Here is a 21,766-nt window from a genome sequence, read left to right as displayed (position 1 = left end):
CTCTACTCACCCGAACGATGTCCGCACTGTCTTCCATGATGAAGGGCTTGAGGCCGAGGGAGGACAGAAGCTATTTTCCGTGGTCAAACCCAAGGAATGAAGAATATGATACCCAAGGTCGGCCAGGGCCTTAAAAAATAGGTTGGCTATAACGGTATTGTAGTAGCCCAATTTTGGTTTAAGCTAATCAACTGAAAAACATGTTTACTGTATTAAAAAATGATTAAAGAATCCTAAATTGAGTTTAAAGAGTTGAAAATCTGATTCAGAACGATAAAAAAATAGTTCCAAGGGTTCTTGTGCTGGGACCGTTCGGAAGCTCCAAAGAGTATTTCGAAAGCACCAAACTGGTTCGGAAGCCAGAGTTGGTGATCGGCTTACCGAGCAGTTCTGAAGCTCCGAATCTACTTGCAGTCATACAGGGCATGAGTTTTGATTGGTGATTAAAATTGACTATGTTCGGAAGCTCCGAATTGTGTCAGCAACAATGTGTTTTTCAATCAGAAACACGCGTTCGCAGAGGGAGTCCCAAAGTGGGTTCGAAAGCACCGAACGAGAGATCGAACGTTTCGATCGTGGTCTATAAATAGGGGCTCAAGGCAGCCATTTCCCTTACTCATTTCTCAAGTTTCCCTCTCATTTCTAGGTACTTTTGAAGGTTTTTGGGCGTCGTATTTGAAGGCCAAGTGGTTATAAAGCGCTACCGGGAGCGAAGCAGTGTTGTGACTTGAGTTTAGGACAATCATCATCAAAGGGCAGGCTACAGATACAGGTATATTTCTAGAATTTGATTAGCTTCAGCGAGTTGATATTAGTCTAGTTAAGACTTTTAGAATGGTATAAGTGATATGGTATATATTTGATTGTAGGCTTGGATACTAGGTTGTTCACCTAAATTTGACCTAGAAAGGTACGTAAGTACTGACTGAGATATCTAGTTGAGTATGCATTCTTATGTGCTGCACTTTATCTTCCATGATATGCATGTATTTATTGTTCATATGTCGCATGATCATTTATCACATTGAGCCATATCTCCTTCGATATATCCATAGTTAGTTGGGTCGCTCAGCCCTATATTGTGAACGATTGGACTTCATGAGTCACATGGTTGTTGGGCACGGAGGGCTGTGATGTTTCCAGGATATTTCGCAATCCACTTCCATTTGTTTTTCTAGTGTTCTAGAGGGGTACTTTTGAGTGACACTAGACTCCTTGGTGCCTTCAGTCTAAGCATGAGTTTTTTGTTGATCCAGTAACCCGGTCCACGTCATTTTGCATGCACATATAGTTTTGTATACTCGTATTTATTTTTAATGGGCGTTAGCACTCACCTCCCTGTTCTTTCATCTTGGACAACCCATTTCGTGAGACAGGCCTCAGATTGGATAATGCGGGCAGGAGTGAGCCCCAAATCGAGCAGCAGCACCATTGAGTTTATCTCCTATCTGGTTTAGTGGTTGTTATTCTGGTTTGGTTTGATAAATACTATTATTCGATTTGGTTGTAACCTAAGAAGCACTTTAGACTGTTATTTCAAACTTGGGATTGTACTCTGTTTTCCGCTGTACTACCCGATAATTGTCATTTAAGATTTAATTTCATGCGTAAGTATTGTTTAGTAGGTGATTCCGATGTGATTTGCTACATTTATGATATCAAAGAATGCAATAATACTATGGGACATATGACCTTCCTATAAGGGTTTGAACTTCGTTTTGCTTTGTAGATGGCAGGACACGATGACGAGAGCATTCATGGGGAGACTATGATGAGGGCCGCAATCATCGTCGAGAACGTCGCCACCATCACCACGAGGGTCGTCGTTGTTTCGACATGCATATGTTCCTATAGATTTGTCCCAAGACACTGGTGGGCAAAGAGTCAGCTGAGGTGGTAGAGGATTGGTTAGAAAGCATGGAGGGTTGTGTTAGTGTGTTCGATACCACTGAGGAGCAACGCATGGATTCGGTGAATTTCCTTCTAGAGGGTCGTGTTCAGAAATGGTGAAAATATGTTTATACTCCACTACTGCAGGCGCAAGGTACGGTTACTTGGGATGACTTCCATGTTGCATTTGCAAAGTTTTATTTTCCTCCATCTCTTCGCCAGGCTAAATACATAGAGCTCCTGTTGCTAAAACAAAGGGGCATGACGGTGGATGAGTACCAACAACAGTTCTTTGAGCTTTTACTGTATTGTCCTCACATTCACTCCAGTTCCATAGCAAAGTATGATCATTTCCTGCAAGGCTTAAACAAGGAGATTTTTTATCGGGTTTGAGTCTGTGACAATCCAAAGTCCTATGAGAACCTGGCGAATTGTTGCCGACAAGATAAGATCAGCCTGCAGCGAGGTAAGAATTTGAAACCCACTCGGTATTCTGGTAACATGGTTTTTCTGGGTCAGAAGTAGTTCATCGATTGGTTAGAATAAAGGGCAGTGCAACCATTGTGGGAAGAATCACCCGACTGAAAAGTGTCGCAAAGTTGTCGGAGCTTGTTTTTATTGTGGGGAGGTCGGACATCTCTAGAAATACTTCCCACAGGCAGGCGGAGGACAACCATCTGGTGATGGTTTCCAGTCTATAGTGCAGTAGAGGCAGTCTGCGCCATTGGTGGGAGGATCTAGTCGTCAGTCCCGTGTACCGAGCCAAGTGTTTACACTCCGACACAATCAGGATCTGGCTGGGAATGAGACGATCATTGTAGGTACATTTTATCTATGTGGCATACCTGTATTTGTACTTATTGATACTGGTGCATCACATTCTTTCATTCCCCACAGCTTTGTTAAGAGTCACCAATTGCCCAATATTCCCCTAGACGTAGTACTTTCTATTTCCACACCGACAGGTCATTTAGCATTAGCTAAACGACTTGTAGTGGGTTGTCCGTTGGAATTTGAGGGTAATGTTGTGACAAAAAATATGATGATCTTATCCATGGAAGATTTCAATTGCATCTTGGGTATATATTTTTTGACCGTTTATCGAGCGATAGTTGATTGCTACCAAAAACTTGTGCACTTCCATCCGGAGGGTTGTGACAGTTGGTTTTTCTATGGAAAGATAGAACGACCCCCAATGCCATTGGTATCAACTCTGAGAGCCTGCCTGTCATTATTAGAAGTCTAGAGGGAAAGACTACCTAATCTATGCAGTAGATACAACTATATGTTAGATTTGAGAGCATATCAGTTGTTAGTGAATTTCTGGATGTGTTCCTGAAGAGATTCCAGGTTTAATTTCCTCTGAATCGAGAGATGGAATTCGGGGTCGAGCTTATGCCAGGGACTACCTCAATCTCTAGAGACCCATATTGTCTAGCACCATCAGAGATGCGTAAGTTGAAATAGCAACTGCTAGATCTTTTGGGTAAAGGTTATATCTGTCCTAGTGTGTCCCCATAGGAGCACCAGTTATGTTTGTCAAGAAGAAGGATGGTTCTATGTGTTTGTGAATTGATTACCGACAGCTGAATCGTGTAACCATAAAGAATAAGTACCCTTTATCTTGTATTGAGGATCTGTTTGACTAGTTGCAGAGTACTTAGGTTTATTCAAAGATTGATTTAAGATCCAGTTAGCACTAGCACTACAACAAAAATGCTCAAACACAACACTTAAAAGACAACGCTTTTGGTAACAAGCGTTGTCTTTTTTAAAATTACAACGCTTTTAAGAAAAAGCGTTGTTGTCTTTTTAAAAATTACAACGCTTTTACAGAAAAGCGTTGTCGTTATTTTTTTTAAATTCATAAAAGACAACGCTTTGTTTAAAAAGCGTTGTCTTTAAGCGTTTTTTTTAGGTCTAAAGACAACGCTTTAAAAAAGCGTTGTCTTTGAGCGTTATTTTTTATATGTACTACAACACTTTTTAAAAAGAGTTGTAGATAAACTTTTTTTTTAAAAAAAATTAAATAAAAATTAAAATGACTACAAGGAAAAAAAAAAAGGAAACGATGCTTCTCTCTCCTTCCCAAAGCCATTCTCGGCTCTCGCGATCCCCTTTTTCCCCAAACCCTAGCAGCCTCATCATGCCGTCGATTCGCCGCCCTAGCCGCCGGAAAGCTATCAATTGAAGCTAGAAAAGGTAAGCGTTCGTACTTGGCTTCAATTTAATACCAAAATATTGAGGAATCTCGGACCAAAGCTCAAATTGTCACGCCTCGTTCGCGACTGGAGCTGAGCGGGTTCTTGTTCTTTCTTGACTTTGAGCTATTTTTGGTTGTTTTTTGCATACTTTCCAGATTACACTTTCTAAAAAATTTTCGAATCCCTTTCTTCCTCTGCCTTTTCCTATTATCTTTCGATTCTTGCTGATTTTCCTAGCTTCATAGATAGATTTTTGCTTCACGGATTTCGCATCTGCTCCACGCTCAACTTGCTGCTTCATGGATTTCCCATCTGTCGTGAGTTGCTAGGGTATGATTGGAGCAGGGCGGCTGTTTTGAATCATCTGTAGGGGTTTGGGCTTTGTTCTTGGAGCATCTATTTCCTGATTTTGAGTCGTTTTGATGTTGGATTCGGGCTAGCACAGCTGCTGGTGTTCAGAGTTTAGCACAATTAAATCTTCGCAGGCATAAGCTACGATATGCGCAAGATATTCTGGGTTCGTTTCTCTGGCTTGAGCCTCTTTGTCAAGTATAATTGAATTTTCTGAAAAATCCAGCTGCGTTTATTTTTACCTTCATAATAAATAAGTGATTATTGTCTCAAAGCAATCCACTCAAACGCCACTAAAGTTTGTTTTCTTTCTGGGCTTTCTTCGACAGTTCCCTGTTCAATAGGAGGTTCTAAAATATGTTGCATACTATTAAATAATGAAAAAATGGGCTCCAGGTTTTATAGAAGTATAATCATAGTAGGGGTGGATCCAAAAAGTGGTTAAGACAAGGCTAGGAGTGTAAACCAACTACATATTTGGGATGAAACTTGCATTTTCTTTAAAAAATTTACATATACAATTTAAAGTTTTCGTTGGATGGGACCTGGTCGCCACCATCACCCTCTTGCTGAAACCACGTATCCTGACTGTAGCTTGCAACCAGAGAGGACGAGAGAGATTCTTCCAAATTGTTGTAAATGAACATCATGGTTTGATCGAGTCTCCATATCGATCACTTTGAGTTTTCCAAATTGTTGTAAAGATGTAGCTTCCTTCTGTGGTAAGAATATAATTTTTTGTGTTGAATTTGACTTTTTTTGTCAATTTAAGAGGATTATTTCCTTGCAGTGATTTTGCATAATAATTGATTTCTATTTCAGTATTAAGAATAAAAATTATTTATGCAATTACTGCTTATTAATTTGCCAAGTAGATTTCGCAATAGGTGAAATTTGGAGTTGTACCTCTTTTTTAATTTTTTTTACACTTTCCACAATGTCCAATTTTGATATTAAAATATAGTATTATTATTACTCAGGATACATTGGCATATTGATCTCTTTTGTTTTTCTGTAGGCCACCGCTAAGTGCTAGCCTCATCAAGAATCTGGTCACCGTGTTCGAGCAGCTTGTTTGCATCAAGAAAAAATTCACTTTGACGATGCTTTCTTAGTAGGTTGCTGGATTCTTGCTGGTTCACTTGCTGCAACAGTTTGTGCGCTGCCACAGCTAGCGCTTGCGCAAGTGTGTGATCCTTCTTTGCGCTCTTTGTTACGGTGTATTTGATTAATGTGTGGGATATCACAATACAACAAATATGATAAAACACAACAATTAAAAACAACGCTTTTGTAAAAATCTTAGGGTCCTTTAGCTTCGGTACCCTCTATGAATACTTCAATTTTCATTATTTCTCCAAGTTTCTAACCCCGTAGTTGTTGAGTTGATAAAGGGATTTGGATAGCACGGAAATCCAGCTCAGGCTTTAGATTTTAGTGGGTTACTCAAGAGTACAGGGTGTGGATATTGTGCTATTTTGGGGGTAGAATTGAGGTAAATGGAGCAGCTTTGCTTTTGGGAATCTTAGGTTGGGGATTTTGTGATGCAAATGTGTAGTTGTTGGCTGTAATTTTTTTGCTCAAACCTTTTTCTTATCGAATCTGAAAAATGAAACTCTCCGCAGTTGGTCTAAACCAGCAATCTCCTGAAGGTAAACTTACATTATTTCTTTTCTTGAATTTAAGTATGTTTTTGGGCGTATAAGTTGAATATTAACCATTTGTAAGTGCCAGCAAGTCATTTTCTTGAAAGAGTATGTTATATTGCCATTCTTGACTATACACCTCGTGATTTGGAAAAGTGGTTAGGCCTCATTCTGGCAATTGAGAAACTGGAATTAAGGTTAATTCTCACGTCTTTAGCACTGTTTTAACACGAACTAAATAGTTTTGTTCAAATTTGATTAGCAGGAGACAAGAACTGCCTAAATTCTGAACTTTGGCATGCCTGTGCGGGTCCTCTTGTTTCTTTGCCTGGTATGGGAAGCCATGTAGTGTATTTTCCTCAGGGTCACAGTGAACAGGTTTGATTCTTGCTTGTGTATTTCAATTGTAGTTTGTGTAAATAACAAACTATTTTTCTTATTTTTCTTATTTTTTGACAATGAATTGGGAGGTATATTGTTTTTATGACTGTATCTACAAAAGAAGAAACAGCTTATCTTACCACATCCAATTTTGAGAGCGTTTAATTTCTCTCTTCATGATTTGCAATTGTTAAATCCCCGGTATTTTGTATGGAGATTCGAATTCAATCATTCACTTCGAGCACTCTGGTTCAGTAATGAGGAGATTGATATATTCTACACGCAAAAGTTCTGTTGAATGTCATTGTTTCTTGATACATACTGGCTACTGCACAGGTTGCTGTATCTACCAACAAGGAAGTTGATGCACAGATACCTAATTACCCTAGCTTGCCTCCGCAACTCATTTGCCAGCTTCATAACGTGACAATGCATGTACGTTTTTTTTTTCTTTCAAGTTTTGTTGTGTTCCTATTGCAGTTATTGGAGTTCTCTTGTAGAATCTTAATGTTTTATTCAAGTAGGCTGATTTAGAGACAGACGAGGTTTACGCCCAAATGACCTTGCAACCGCTGAGCCCAGTATGTTCTCTAAATCTTCATCAACTTTTTCTTCCTCTTTTCTAAGTCGACTTTCTTTTTTTTTTTTTCTGGTTTATTTTTATTCTTTTATTACTGTTTTTGCAGCAAGAGCAGAAAGAGATTTCATTTCTTCCGGCAGATTTAGGAACCCCCAGTAAACAGCCAACAAATTACTTTTGCAAAACTTTGACTGCCTGTGACACCAGTACTCATGGTGGATTTTCAGTTCCTCACCGTGCGGCAGAAAAAATATTTTCGCCACTGGTAAATGTCATTTCAGGTGCTTCCAAGACCCAAGTAAAAAAATGTGCCTGTTTTTTTTCAATTATGTGCCTCTAATGCATCTTGGTTGGAACCACCCAATTTATAGGACTTTTCCCTACAACCTCCTGCTCAAGAATTGGTCGCAAGGGATCTGCATAATAATGAGTGGAAGTTCAGACATATTTTTAGAGGTCTATTTTAGACATGTATTTCACTTGAGGAATCAAGTTGCAACAACTACTTCTACAGATTCATAATATGATTTATATGGTTCTTATATCAGGCCAGCCCAAGAGGCATCTTCTCACAACAGGATGGAGTGTTTTTGTGAGTGCAAAAAGACTGATTGCTGGTGATTCGGTTCTCTTTATATGGTAGGCATTTTATTTAACTGGAATATCGTTGCGGGTCCCCTAATAAATTTCATTGAATAGGCCTGGTCAAACATTGAAAAAAGTGATGAGTTTCTTTTTCCTCAAGTGCTACGTCTGATCAGTACTGAACCATGCGATGCTTTTTGGGCATTTATCAGGAATGAGAAGAATCAGTTGCCTCTCGGTATAAGGCGTGCTAATCGACCACAAACTGTGATGCCTTCATCAGTTTTATCAAGTGATAGTATGCATCTCGGCCTTCTTGCTGCTGCTGCTTATGCAGCTGCAACAATTAGCCGTTTCACCATATTTTATAATCCCAAGTAACTTTGTTCTTTCCAACACTACCAAGGTGTGCATGTGCTGCCTTTATCGCATGATTCTACCAACCTAGGAGAGTATGCAATATCTCATGATTATACTAACTTAAAAAATTTCAGAGCTAGTCCATCCGAATTTGTCATACCTCTGGCCAAATATGTAAAAGCTGTTTATCACACTCGAGTGTCTGTGGGCATGCTTTTCCGGATGCTGTTTGAAACCGAAGAATCTAGTGTTCGACGGTATGTTTATTTTTCTCAATTCTATTTTCTGTCCATCCTCCTTTGTTTGTGTATGGTGAGTTCCCTGTGGTGTTGATAGATGTTCAAGTTGCATAATTTTGTGAGATTTCTGACCTCTTCTTGATTCAGTTACATGGGCACAATAACCGGGATAGGTGATTTAGATCCTACCAGATGGCCAAATTCACACTGGCGTTCAGTTAAGGTGAACACATACAATGTTCCTGCCCATTGATTTCATATATCACAAAAGTTTAGAGTGTTGTGTTTTTTTTGTTCTTCTTGGTTGGTCTGAATCCAAAGATATCGAACATAATTTATTCATTTTTAATTCTTGTCGTGAAATTGAATGTTAACTTGTTTAATGGAGGTTGGCTGGGACGAATCTACTGCTGGGGAGAGGCAGCCAAGAGTGTCTTTGTGAGAAATTGAACCTTTAACAACATTCCCAATGTATCCATCACCATTTTCTCTGAGACTAAAGCGACCATGGCCACCAAGGCTCCCCTCTTTCAGCGGTTGAATTTATGTTTGTCTTTAAAGAATTTGTCAAGGATAGCGTGGTTTCAAACTAGATAATCTGTAAATTGAAGAATGACTGGCCCATTTAGTTGAATTAGTTTTCTTGCTTAGTTTTCTGTATCATGAAAGTTTGAACATTTGATTAGCTGATCTTGAGTAATGTCTCGCAAAGCTATTGTTGTTGGGACCTTTGACACTTGTGAGGGGAATGGGTGGTACCAAAGGGTCCTCGGAAGAACCTAATGTTTGGATTGCCTCTAGTTTATCTGTCAAAAGATACTCTGCTAGTATGATATATGATTCAAAATATTTGTGATGTTGTAGATACTTTTGTCAACTCGACATCACATTATGCTAGTTATTCTCCCATTTTCAGGGTGCTCTTTTATTTCATGTATATGGTTGAAGAAGGTTCACTAATCTTACCCGGACATGGTTCATGCAATTTAGTATATTTCTCCATCTCTTTTTTTTTCGTCCTACGATCATACACGTAGCAGGGACAATGAGTCTTCTGATTAATGTTCGTGAAGGATTAATATCAGGGAAGGGGTAGCAACAGGAGATTAACCATTCCAGAAGTTGATCATCCAACCAAGAGGCTCGAAATATTAGAAGGCAATCATCATCATCAGTTGCCGGGTTCATTTTCATCAGTGTATTCTTTCTTCTGATTTTTTTTACTTGATTCCAAGTTTAGTACATAAACATGATATCATATTTCAGATTCTTTATCACTTCTGGGAACAATCCAACAACATAATTTTTTTAAATTCATGTTCTTTTACTGATAAATAATTGTTTAAGTTTAGTACTTTCCATTTTAATCTATTCATATTTGTTTTATGTTTGTTTTTATTTTTAATAATTTGCAGTATGGAGATACAAATTAAAGGAAAAGAGATTGTTGCGGTTTTTATGAAAGCTTGGGACGCTAACATGTGCTGAAGGAAGGAATCAAAGTTTTTCGAGATTAATGCATAGTTTTTTGATTTTTTTACTAGTGTTCATTAATTTAGAATTCGATTATTTTTATATTTGAATGATTTTTAATATTGGAATACTCTATATTAAATTTTATTTTACAAATTTTTGAATTTTTAGTGATTTATAATATTGAAAATTTGTGAATTAATTTTTTTTTGTTTTTTATTTGAACAAATACAACACTTTTTTTAAGCGTTGTCTTTTCCAGATACAACGACGCTTAAAAAGCGTTGTCTTTTCCAGAAACGACAACGTTTTTTTATAAACGACAATGCTTTTTAAGCGTTGTCTTTTTTAGATAAGACAATGCTTTTTTCGCGTTGTCTTTGAGCGTGGTCTTTTACAACACTGGCTACGACAACGCTTTTTTGGGGACATTAACAACGCGGAAAAAACGTTGTCTTTAGCCGTTTTTCTTGTAGTGTAGATGTGGATTCAGAAACCAGACATTCCTAATTCGGGAGTTTCGCACCAGATATGGGCATTATGAGTTCCTAATATTGTCATTTGGGTTGACTAATGCACCAGTGGTAGTCATTGATTTGATGAACCGTGTGATTCAAGAATTCTTGGATAAATTCGTTGCGGTCTTTATAGACGGTACCTGATATTCTAACATTATGGATGATCACGCGATACACTTGATTATTATCCAACAAACTCTGAGGGAGAACCATCTCTATGCAAAACTAAATAAGTGTGAGTTCATGATTGATCAAGTGGTATTCCTTGGTCACATGATATCCATAGAAGGAATTTCTGTCGATTCGAGCAAGATAGATGTTGTATTTAATTTGTTACGCCCATCATCAATGGCTGAAATCCGTAGTTTCCTTGGTCTAATGGGTTATTATAGGTTATTTATCGCAAACTTCTTTCAGTTGGTTAGACTTTTAAGAAAAATTACTCAGAAAGATGCACTATTTGAATGGTCATTTTTACTGTGAAGAGAGTTTCTTGGAGCTTCGTAGGCGTATGACTTTTGCACCAGTGCTAGCTCTACCTTTAGGATCCGAAGGATATGTTGTTTACACCGATGCATGCAAGCTGGGATTAGGAAGTGTTATGATGTAAAATGGTCATGTAATTTCTTATGCATATAGAAATTTGAATAAAAACGAGGAGAATTATCCAGCCCACGGTCTGGAACTGGTAGAAATCGTGTTTGCCTTAAAGATTTGGCGGCATTATCTCTACGGAGAGAGATTTGAGATCCTTACAGTTCACAAGAGCTTGAAATATATCTGTACTCAGGAAGAATTGAACATGCGCAAAAGGAGATGGATAGATCTGCTGAAAGACTATGATTGAGAATCAAGTACCATCCGGGATCAGCAAATCTTACAGCGGATGCTCTTAGTCTCAAGGTAAGTATTTCTGCTCTACAAACCAGTGTAGTGGCGAATACCATTTTGCTCGTTGAGATTTCATTTCTGTCGTAAGAAAGGGAGGAAAAGTGTTCGGATCTCTATCCTCTTATTCAAACCAGCGTTGTACACCAAGATCAAAGAAGCTCAGTTTTCTAACCCGAAGGTATAGAAGTTAGCTAGGCTAGCTAACGAAAACAACATGTCAGGATTTGCATTTTAGGAACATGGTAGCCTATGCCTGTCAGGAAGAGTGGTTGTACCAGAAGACATCGATTTGAGGAATGAGATTTTAACCCCAGGCTCACCATAGCAAGCTAAGTGTCCACCTGGGAAGCATGAAAATGTACAGGAATATGAGAACTCGATTTTGGTGGAAATGCATGAAGCACGATGTATATTAGTTCATGTCCAGGTGTTTGGTGTGTCAGAAATTCAAAGCTGAATAACAAAAACCAGGCGGTTTGCTTAATAGTCTATCGATTCTTGAATGGAAATGGGAGCATATCACGATGGAGAGATTGTACATCGAAGAGATAGTACAATTGCATGGCGTACCTGCGAGCATTGTCTGTGATAGAGATCCCTGGATTATTTCTAGGTTTTGGGGCAGTTCCCAGAAGGCATTAGGCACTGATCTGAGCCTTAGTACTGCCTATCACTCGGAGATGGATGGTCAGTCGGAGAGATCATTCGCACCCTTGAGGATATGTTGAGAGCATGCACCATGGGTTTTGGTCCAGCTTGGAAAAGTCATTAGCCACTAGTTGAGTTTGCGTACAATAACAGCTATCACAGAAGTATAGGTATGGCACCTTTTGAAGAAATTTACGGACGATGATGTCATACACCGTTGTTCTGGGAGGAAGATGGAGAACAACATGTGGAAGGACCAGAGCTAATCCAGCAGGCTGTGGATATTGTCAATCAGATCAAGAAGCGAATAAAAACTGCACATGAGCGACAGGCTAGATACGCTAACACCAAGCGTAAAACTTTACAGTTTCAGCCAAGGGAAAGGTATTTCTGAAAGTTTTCCCGTTTCGGCGGATTTTGAGAGTTGGTCTCAAAGGTAAGCTATCTCCTAGATTCATTGGCCCATTTGAGATTCTGGAAAGCATTAGAGAGTTGGCTTATAGATTAGCGTTTTTGCCATATGTGTCTTATATACACAATGTATTTCATATGTCCTTGTTGAGACAGTATGTGGCTGATGAGTCTCACTTCTTGCACCCATCTGAATTTCGGCTCAGTGAGGATATGACTTATGTTGAGAAAGGGATTCGCATTTTAGACCGAAAATCCAAATTTTTCACAACAAGACTATTCTTGTTGTTCTAGTCCAGTGGTAGCACCGAGGCACCAAGAAAGCCACATGGGAGCTAGAAAGTCGCATGCAAACTGAACAACCTAAACTATTCTGAGTTGAAAAAGCGTGCTTTGTAATTTCATTTCAGTTTCATTTGGAATTTGTACTACTGCAATAAATATGTTTCTTATTCTATTACCCTGATTTTGTGGACGAAATCTCTTAGGTGAGAGAATGTAGTAACTCGATTTTGGTTAAAGCTAATCGACGGACTAAACATGTTTACAGGGATAATACATGATTAAGGAATCCTCAATGAGTTTAAGAAGTTGAAAATCGGATTCAGAACGATAAAAAATGTTTCCAAGGGTTCTTGTGCTAGGACAGTTCGGAAGCTCCGAAGAGTAGATCGGAAGCTCCAAATCTACTTGTAGTCATACAAGGCATGGGTTTTGATTGAAGATTAGACTTGACTAAGTTCGGAAGCTCCGAACTAAGGATAGGAAGATCAGAACTGTGTCGGCAATAATGTGTTGTCCAATCAGAGACACGCATTTGACGAAGGGAGTTTTCAAGAACGATCAGAAGTTCTAAAGTGGGTTCGGGAGCACCGAATGAGAGATTGGACGATCCGATCGTGGTCTATAAATAGGAGCTCGAGGCAGCCATTTTTCTCACTTATTTCTAAAGTTTCCCTCTTGTCTCTAGCTAGTTTTTAGGGTTTTCAAGCGTCGTGTTTGAAGAGTACCAAGCGGTGATAAAGCGCTACCAGGAGCGTAGGAGTGTTCTGCCTAGAGTTTAGGGCAATCTTCATCAAAGGGCAAGCTACGGACGCAGATATATTGCTAGAGTCTGATTATCTTCAACGATTAGCTATTAGTCTAGTTAAGGCTTGTGGAATGGTATAAGTGATAGGGTATACATTTAATTATAGGCTTGGATACTAGGCTGTTCACCTAAACTTGACCTAGAAGGGTACGTAATTACTGACTGAGATATACAGCTGAGTATGCATTCTTTTGTGCTGCATTTTATCTGCCATGATATGCATGTATTTACTTTTCATATACCACATGATCATTTATCACGTTGAGACGTATCTCTTTTGAGATAGCCATAGTTAGTTGGGCCGCTCAGCCCTATATTGTGGACAATTGCACGTCATGAGTCACTTGGCCGATGGGCACAGAGGGCTGTGATGTTTTCAGGGTATTTCCCAATCCATATTCCGTTTTTTTGCTAGTGGTCCATAGGTGTATTTTCGAGTGACACTAGACTCCTTGGTACCTTCATTCTGAGCATGAGTTTCTTGTTGATCCAGTTACCCGGTCCACATCACTTTGCATGCACATATGGGTTTGTATACTCGCATTTATTTGTACTAGTTGTTAGCGCGCACGCCCCTGTGTTTTCATTTTGGACATCTCATTCCATGGGGCAGGTCTCACGTTGGATGATGCAGGCAAGAGTGAGCCCCGAGTCGAGCAATAGTGCCGTTGAGTTTATCGTCTTTCTGGTTTAGTGGTTGTTATTCTGGTTTGGTTTGATAAACACTATTATTCGATTTGGTTGTAACCTAAGCATCACTTTAGACTATTATTTCCAATTTTGGATTGTATTCTGTTTTATGCTAAATTACCTTATAATTGTCATTTAAGATTTAATTACATGCGTAAGTATTATTTAGTAGGTGATTCCGATTTGGGTCGCTACAAGTATACTCTGCGGGAAATGGGGGTGGTGAGTTCGGATAAAGAAGGTCGGAGGGGCCGGAGGCGTGCGAATGAGGGATCGGTCCCTTCCAGTAACCCTAGCAATAGGACCCTGTCTGGGCTCCGGGTTCTGTGCTCTAGGCCTGCAGAATTTGCGGGCAAGGCCGCAGACCTAGGGAAGGGGTAGGAGTCGTAGTCCACGATGTTTGAGGGAGTTTTTTCAGTTGGGATGGTGGATGCACCACAACCACAGCCTTAGGACGAGAAGTTTTTCACTGGTCCTTGGAAATTTGGGCAGACTAGATGGCTCGGAACTCCATATATTCACCTACAATACAAATCACGAAGGGTTAACGGGAACGAGATAGAGATGGATGATGAACATAAATACAAGTACAAATCGGGATGATTCCCCGGTGTCTCTCGCCGCCCAGACTCCATGTACCCCTCAGACGCGTCAGATTCTGGAGTGGGATCAACACCCCGGGGACTCAGCCCATATTTACGGATGAATTCCTCATGAAGAAGTGTGGGGGAATCATATTCCCATCCACCAAGCCCTTCTTGAGTCCGAAGATCAAACCCTGTTTGTTTGTCGAAGAGAGGTAACGCGGGCTGCCGAAATAGACCCAGTAGCCAGGCTATGGGGTAGTTGGGGGCTGTAGGGTGGCGAAGGAAGAAATAGTATTCCTTCCAATGTTTGTGGGAGGTTGGGATGTGATAAATTTGGAGTTTGGGCGGTAGCCTATGGTGAAAACCCCATCTGTGTATCGACAAGAGTACTAGTAATAGTTGAAAATGACGGGATTAAGGGTCAGGTTGAGGGTCCGAAAGAGGACATAGACCATGGTCATGTGACGAAAAGAGTTGGGCTGAAGTTGGCCTAAGTTGACTCGGTAGTGCCGTATTATATCTTGGTAAAAAGCAGGGAGGGGAACCGGAGCCCTCTATGGTGTTGGGCCCGGAATAAAAAGGCGTAATAACCAGGAGGTGGGCAGTGAGCCCAATGTCCAGGACCCGGGATCAGAATCCCCCGGGTGTCAGGGATGGCACCTAACCTAGGGGAAACGGAGTGTGTTGGGCTCGACGGCACCGAGGCCGAGGCAATAAATGTTAAGTCTGTATTGAGATATCATTCAGAGATCTTGTTTCATTATCTAGATCTGTGTATCACTCAAGATAAAAAAGAATCTTTAATAAGAATGAAAGTTTAAATTCAAATAGAAACAAATCTTCTCAGCCGGGTAGCACTCTCGTAAGTTTTGCCTATAACTACCCAGGTTTGGTTCATTCTTATCACACAATAAAGTATTGCACTTTACTGCATATACTCTCATGGAGCTTTTTTTCTCTTATAAGTCCTATATTGACTTAGACATCGAAGTGGCCATGTCGGAAAACTTTTTCAGCACCCATGCATTCATGAATTCGTTTCTCTATGCTTGCATCTAGACTATGGTGAAAGGGAAGATCCATCGGGAAGAAGTTTTCACATCTACCTAAATTTTTCGAGTGCTAACATTAAAAAATATTGATCTATGATATCATCACAAGTGAAATTTATTATAAAATTTGAAAAATGGACAGATCAGCTTGCAAAGTTAGGAAGTTTGATTGGATATGAGAGCAGCATGTACGCCACGATAAAGGCATGGCAACAATTAATTATTAACACCACATGGACTTGAGAGGAAAATCCAAAATAATTGTGGGTCATGTTTGAAACTATTCCCCCACAACCATATACTATTATAATTTCGAACCATGTCCCCACAAATTAATAGTATAATAATTGGCAACACAATAATTATTATTTCGGCGTTAATGGGTGGTCGAATTAATTTCATTAATTACAAGTATAGTGGATTCTCTCTAACGTTGATGTGAACTTTTACAATTTGCTTTTTTTTTTTTTAATTCTCAAAAGGTAAGAATATTGCGTAGCTAGGGTTTGATGGATGAACAAATGTAGTGTGCAACACTAGGAGAATCAACGTTAGAGAGAATCCACTCAAAAGCGAGAAGAAATCTATTCGAAAAATTGTACGTACCTGTTTTTATTCATGACAATCTCATTTGAAAAAAGCTCACATTCCCAATCTGTTAATGTTTTTTTTTAAATTTTTTAAGAGATATATAATATTTAAATAATTAGGTCATATAAGCACGTGATAATTTAAATTTTTAAAATTTTTGAATGTAGTATATCAAATTTTAATTACACGATGATTATATAGTTAATTTTAATTTTCTCTATACATAAAACTCATGTGAGACTGTCTCACGACTAAATTTTGCAAGAAGAATTTCTTAATTAGATTAGCTTGAAATTTTTATTTTTATGCCCCATTTCCATATTATAAGCTACAAACTAAGGAACATGTGATCGTAACAAACATCAAACTCTTGTGTGCATTGGTTATAACTATCTATGACAAAAAATCCTATAAGACGGTTTTAAATGTCATTTTTTGAGACGTGTATCTTATATGAGTTATTTTTTTATTAAAAAGTATTACATTTTATGTCAAAAGTATTACTTATTATTATAAATATGAGTATGGTTGACCTCTCTCATAGGAGTGTTACTCTCTAATTTAATGTAAATATGATATTAATTAGGGTCTTCTTGGACAAATATTTAAGAAAGTTATAAGTGAAAAATTAAATATATATGTTTGGACAAGATTTTTGTAAATTTTTTTTATATTTCTAAAAAATCAATAAAAATTGTTCTATAAGTATAGTTTTCAAAAAATAATTGAGATGTGTTTTTATGTTTTTATAATTAAATGTGCAATGATAGAAATCAAAACATGTTAGGATCGGTTGTGTACGTAATTAGATGAGATAAATAAACACTACCAACTTTTATCTCTTATATATACTTCTGATAAGTATGCTTCTGACAGTTTTGAGCAGTCAGAAGCTGATCTCATTTTTTATTAAGTGCAGCAGACTACTAAAAAAAGTGGAAACAGTCTACAACACTTAATAGTAAAACACAAAGCATTAGGCAGGTAAATAACAAAAGGCTTGTTTCTAGAAGTTTGAAAGAAAAACTCTTCTACAACTCTCCTACTTCTATTTCCAGAAAGTATTACTAGAAGACTTTGATTAGTACATGCAACATTTTCTACAAACCTACTTCAGAAAGTCTTACTCACGCCTGTGAAACTCCTAGTATCACAACTTAACACTATAAGGTACCGTTTGGTACATGAGATAAAAGTGGGATGAGACACAAATTTTTACTCATCTCATGTTTTTTCTCATTTTTTTGTTAACTCAATGATATCTTATGGCCCGACATAACATTAGATGTAGGCTTGATGACAAATACCTCTTAACACATGGTATTAGTGGAGGATGAGTGTCATATAAGTGAAATTGACAATGGTAATTAAGAGAACAAACACAATAATCCTACAAAATAAAAAACATACAAAACAATATATTATTCATATATATGTCTTGCTTATCCACATCTTATCATATTTTTATTCATCTATCGTACATCACATCCATAGTACCAAATGATATCTAAATACATGAATTTTAGGAAAGAGTGCTCTTTCTATAGATTACAATCACTCACACTTCTAGATAAGAAGTACAAAGAATGTGTGTGAGCAGCAGCACAGATGATAGTTTGGATATGATAAACTTTTAAGCGTGTATGTTTTTCTAAGAATTTCAGCTGTCTAGATATTGTTTATAATATTTCAGTATTATTAATTTTCAGAAATTTAGATAGAGTTTTCGTAATTCCTCAAGAGGCTTTTTATAGATGAGTTTCAACGTTCAAATTTAAAACAGCTCTTTCATTTTCTTAAGTGTATCTGTAAAAACAAAAAAAAAATAGAAAAATGGTGACATGAAATAAATGGTTTAGTACGGTCTACTAAATGAAGAGTAGCATTGTACAGAACGGCCACATAAATAAGGAACATTATTTGAAAATAGTACTATTGATCGGATAAGTGCGTTCTGCTGAAACTTTTGTGTACATTGATGTCTACTTAAAAAATATTGCAGCGTAATATTCTTCTGGAAGTTGATACTATCAGCATAGAGCACTAAGACTATTCATTTTGTTTTCGGTTATCTTTTAAATAAGGTTTTGCTGATTTAAAACGAGGAGATTCTTATGTTGTAATTTCTCATATATCAACTTTCTATTGGTTTTCCCTAAATGAATTTTGCAGCACATCATCAAACTTATAGAGCCTAAAAAAACATACTAATTTTTAACGATAAAATATTTTCATACAATTCTTTTCAAAACACATTCTAATTCCTAAAAAAATTTAAAATTTTTTTTACAAATTTATTTTGAAAAAAAAAACTTTAATAAATATAATTTTTTTTATTAGTACTTATTCAAACGAGCAATAAATGGTTTAGTACAGTCTAATAAATAAAGTGTAATATTGTACAGAACAACCACATAAAAGCGGTTGATAAAAAAAATAATATTAGATTTGGTGATGACAAATCAATGGGATAAGTTAAACTTGACTGATATCTAAAAAAAAAAAACTAATTTAATAAGAACTTATCTTAAAAGTAATAGGGAGATAACGCTAAGTAATGATCCGAGAAAAATAAAATTGATTTTTAGACAATTGAACTAATCTGACCAAGACAAGTATACTAGAAAATCTATCCGGACCAGACCAACTTTTGCAAAAGACTAAGCAGAACAGATGAATAATCCGTTTGATTTTTTATTTGATACACTCAAGAATTGAAGATGTTCTCACTAAGTACAAAAGATTAAAAGAAACATTGGATTTCATTTTCTACTACAGTACAAATAGCCCCCGCGCCATTGTAATATTTTTTCGAAAGAAGACAAAGACATGTGACACAATCTGCTTCAATGTCGGATATTTTGGGACAAACTTGCATCAGATATTTTTATGGACGTTGGATACTTGTATATAAATACTTGGAGCTTAAGAATTTCATAGGATAATCAAGAATTTTTTGCAAAAAACCATCCTAAAATATTAATGACTCTTCGAAAGAATCCAACTCAAAATTTCAAGCTGACTGCACACATCATACAGATATCTGATCAACTATGTTTCTCTCTAGCCCAACAGAGCTTTTATAAAGGATTATTTTATTATTGTACGTAATTCTATAAGAAAATTGTTCTGATTAGAAAAGTTGATTAGACTGAGTTGTTAGGAGTCCAATCAACACTATGACAATGGTTGGATTGGATTTGCACAAAAGATTGTATAAATTAAAAACTTCTATTGGACATACTTTTGGAAACAGAAAAAGGAAATAAGTAGAAGCTTAGACTTCGAAATTCCATAAACATCTTTCTATGTTATTCTTTACCACATTCATTTTTATTAGTAATCAACTCAGTTTTTGTTGAAAGAAATTTTCGCACTGATAAGTTCAGTTATTGCACAAAGAAATCTGTCAAGTAAAAAACAATTATTAATGAGTTGGTAACTCGGCTTAATTGTCACCAGTCCGAAAAAGTTTAAAAGTGTTTATTCACCTCTCTCAAATATTTTCGATCCTAACAGAGGGTCTTTATAATGACCCACCTTGGATCACCTACTACCTTAATACTTAAGCATGAAATTAACATAACAAATAACCATAATCAGAGTAAAATTTTTGAAACATAAAAAACAATTATACAACGCAATCAAAAATAAACAAATACCGAAAACAAAATTAAACTATGCCACTGGTAACCTCTGCTCCCAGACCGTGGTCACCGACCGCCCAGTACGTAAATATGAGTATACAGGTTTATAAAATGCATGCAATCATGAAACATGAATGATCTCGTAAACAGGGATCAAGCTCTGGAATATCATACTCATAACGTATGTGCCACCAGTACGTGCACGTTGCTTCAAAGATTCATTAGGTTCCACATATACTTTAGTTGATAAACTACACATGCTACCTCGACAGCCCAGTGTGTGTCACACGGTACCCGTTCGTACAAGAAAAAACTAGGGTTGAGCGAACCTAGTCAAAAATAACTATCTCAAAAATATAATAGGCTCATCATGGTATGACAATGACACATACATAAGCAATATAACATGCATCATATGAAAAGTAATAATACAACATATAAACATGCATACTCAATTGATTATCTCAGTCTATACTTACGTACCTCAACTTACTGGTCTAACAATACAACTGTCTTCAGTCCAAGCATGCAAGTCAATTGAATACCATATCACTATGACTTATCTAAAGTCTTTAACTAGACTCTAAAATCTTTAACTACACTAATAGCTACTCCTAAAAACTTCTAGGGATCTAAGTCTAAACCTACGTCCGTCATCAGCCCACTGATGTCAAGAGATCACAACTAGAGCATAACTCTGCTACAAGCCCACTAGCCTACTTCTAGTGCCCGAACCTCGAGAATATAGCCATAAAAACTCAATATATACACCAACTCACAATTTTCACCTCATAAACACACTGAATTATGAGAAATTCTAGCACTATGTATGGAGCATGATCAGAAGGTCCAAACTCCTGCATGAAGTGATGTCTCGATAGCATTTTGACACCTTTGTGGAAAGATGAGTTTGGAAGCTCCGATCTCCCACGTGTCGGTGCACTCTTGACACCTTACAAACAGCAAGGCCTAAATCTTCTTCGGAACTTCCGATCTTTGGTTCGGATGGTCCGAGCTCTTTCCCTGCTTCCGATCAATTTACCACTCAGTTTGGTGCTTCTGATATGTTCTTCGGAAGGTTTGAGCTCTTCGTAGGTTACGATGCTTAATTATTATTTTCTGAACTGTTTAATTATTTTGTAACTTAGGTAATGACTTTTTAATCATGTTTTACTATTTAATTACGTAAAACAGAACTTGGGTTACTACACTTTCCCCACTTTTAGGAGATTTCGTCCTTTAAATTAGTTCTAGGTCATACCTAATAATGTAACCACGTTAATCACATTAGAAATTATGTTCGCTCAAAACTCAAGCCAATTTTAATTGCAAACAGACTCAAGCTCTCGATTAGCTTCTTTCAATGACTCAACTCTAGGTCATACCTGATAATGTAACCACGTTAATCTCATCCGAACTGAATTTCACTCAAAAATCAAGCTAATTTGAAGTGCAAACAGACTCAAGTTCTCAATTAGCATCTTCAATGACTCAACTCTGTTACTAGGCTAAAACAAGAGAGCAATCTTATTCTTTAATACCTGAACTTCCCGATTTGTGATACGAATATATCTATCCACATATGAAAATTAATAAACATCAAATTGTGCTTCGAACAGATATAAGACTTATCTGTCACATATAGCTCAGCAAAGATACGTGAAACATTACTATCGAACAAACCAAATTGTATGCTAAAACCCCAAAAATTCTCAAGATATCGGAAATCCGGATCACACTAAAGGAACAGTGTTGACTCGATGAGTCGATCTACTACAAGTCCGATAGTATCATAAAATCTTGAAGACAAAGGAAAATGGATCACGAAGCCCATTGAAACATGTTTTCGCTCCAATCAGGAATCTAAAGATTATGAGATAACCCGCCAGGTCATCGACTGTGAGGCCTAGATTCTAATCATATAATCTCAGG

The 21,766-nt window shown here is 37.4% G+C and overlaps 1 protein-coding gene across 1 annotated transcript; it reads left to right on the top strand.

The window, feature by feature from the left end:
- Nucleotides 1–4,490: 4,490 nt before the first annotated feature.
- Nucleotides 4,491–8,752, top strand: LOC140881773 (auxin response factor 6-like). The gene is made up of 12 exons (XM_073287344.1): nt 4,491–4,643; nt 5,464–6,097; nt 6,357–6,469; nt 6,809–6,907; nt 6,997–7,053; nt 7,159–7,317; nt 7,424–7,508; nt 7,601–7,691; nt 7,850–8,014; nt 8,132–8,254; nt 8,384–8,459; nt 8,625–8,752. Exons 2-12 carry the CDS (start codon nt 6,055–6,057, stop codon nt 8,676–8,678), a joined length of 1,065 nt encoding a protein of 354 aa, XP_073143445.1. The 5' UTR covers nt 4,491–4,643; nt 5,464–6,054; the 3' UTR covers nt 8,679–8,752.
- Nucleotides 8,753–21,766: the final 13,014 nt, after the last annotated feature.

This window comes from Henckelia pumila, chromosome 1, assembly GCF_033568475.1.
Source record: "Henckelia pumila isolate YLH828 chromosome 1, ASM3356847v2, whole genome shotgun sequence".
Taxonomy (NCBI): domain Eukaryota; kingdom Viridiplantae; phylum Streptophyta; class Magnoliopsida; order Lamiales; family Gesneriaceae; genus Henckelia; species Henckelia pumila.
Note: the sequence above shows the minus strand (reverse complement) of the source record. Positions and strands in the feature narration are given on the sequence as shown.

Excerpts from the sequence above, each read along its gene's own strand:
- LOC140881773 (XM_073287344.1), top strand. The coding sequence starts at position 6,055 with ATGAAACTCTCCGCAGTTGGTCTAAACCAGCAATCTCCTGAAG. Across the intron at positions 6,470-6,808 it reads CTCAGGGTCACAGTGAACAG|GTTGCTGTATCTACCAACAA; the intron begins GTTTGATTCTTG and ends GCTACTGCACAG. Across the intron at positions 7,692-7,849 it reads GATTCGGTTCTCTTTATATG|GAATGAGAAGAATCAGTTGC; the intron begins GTAGGCATTTTA and ends GGCATTTATCAG.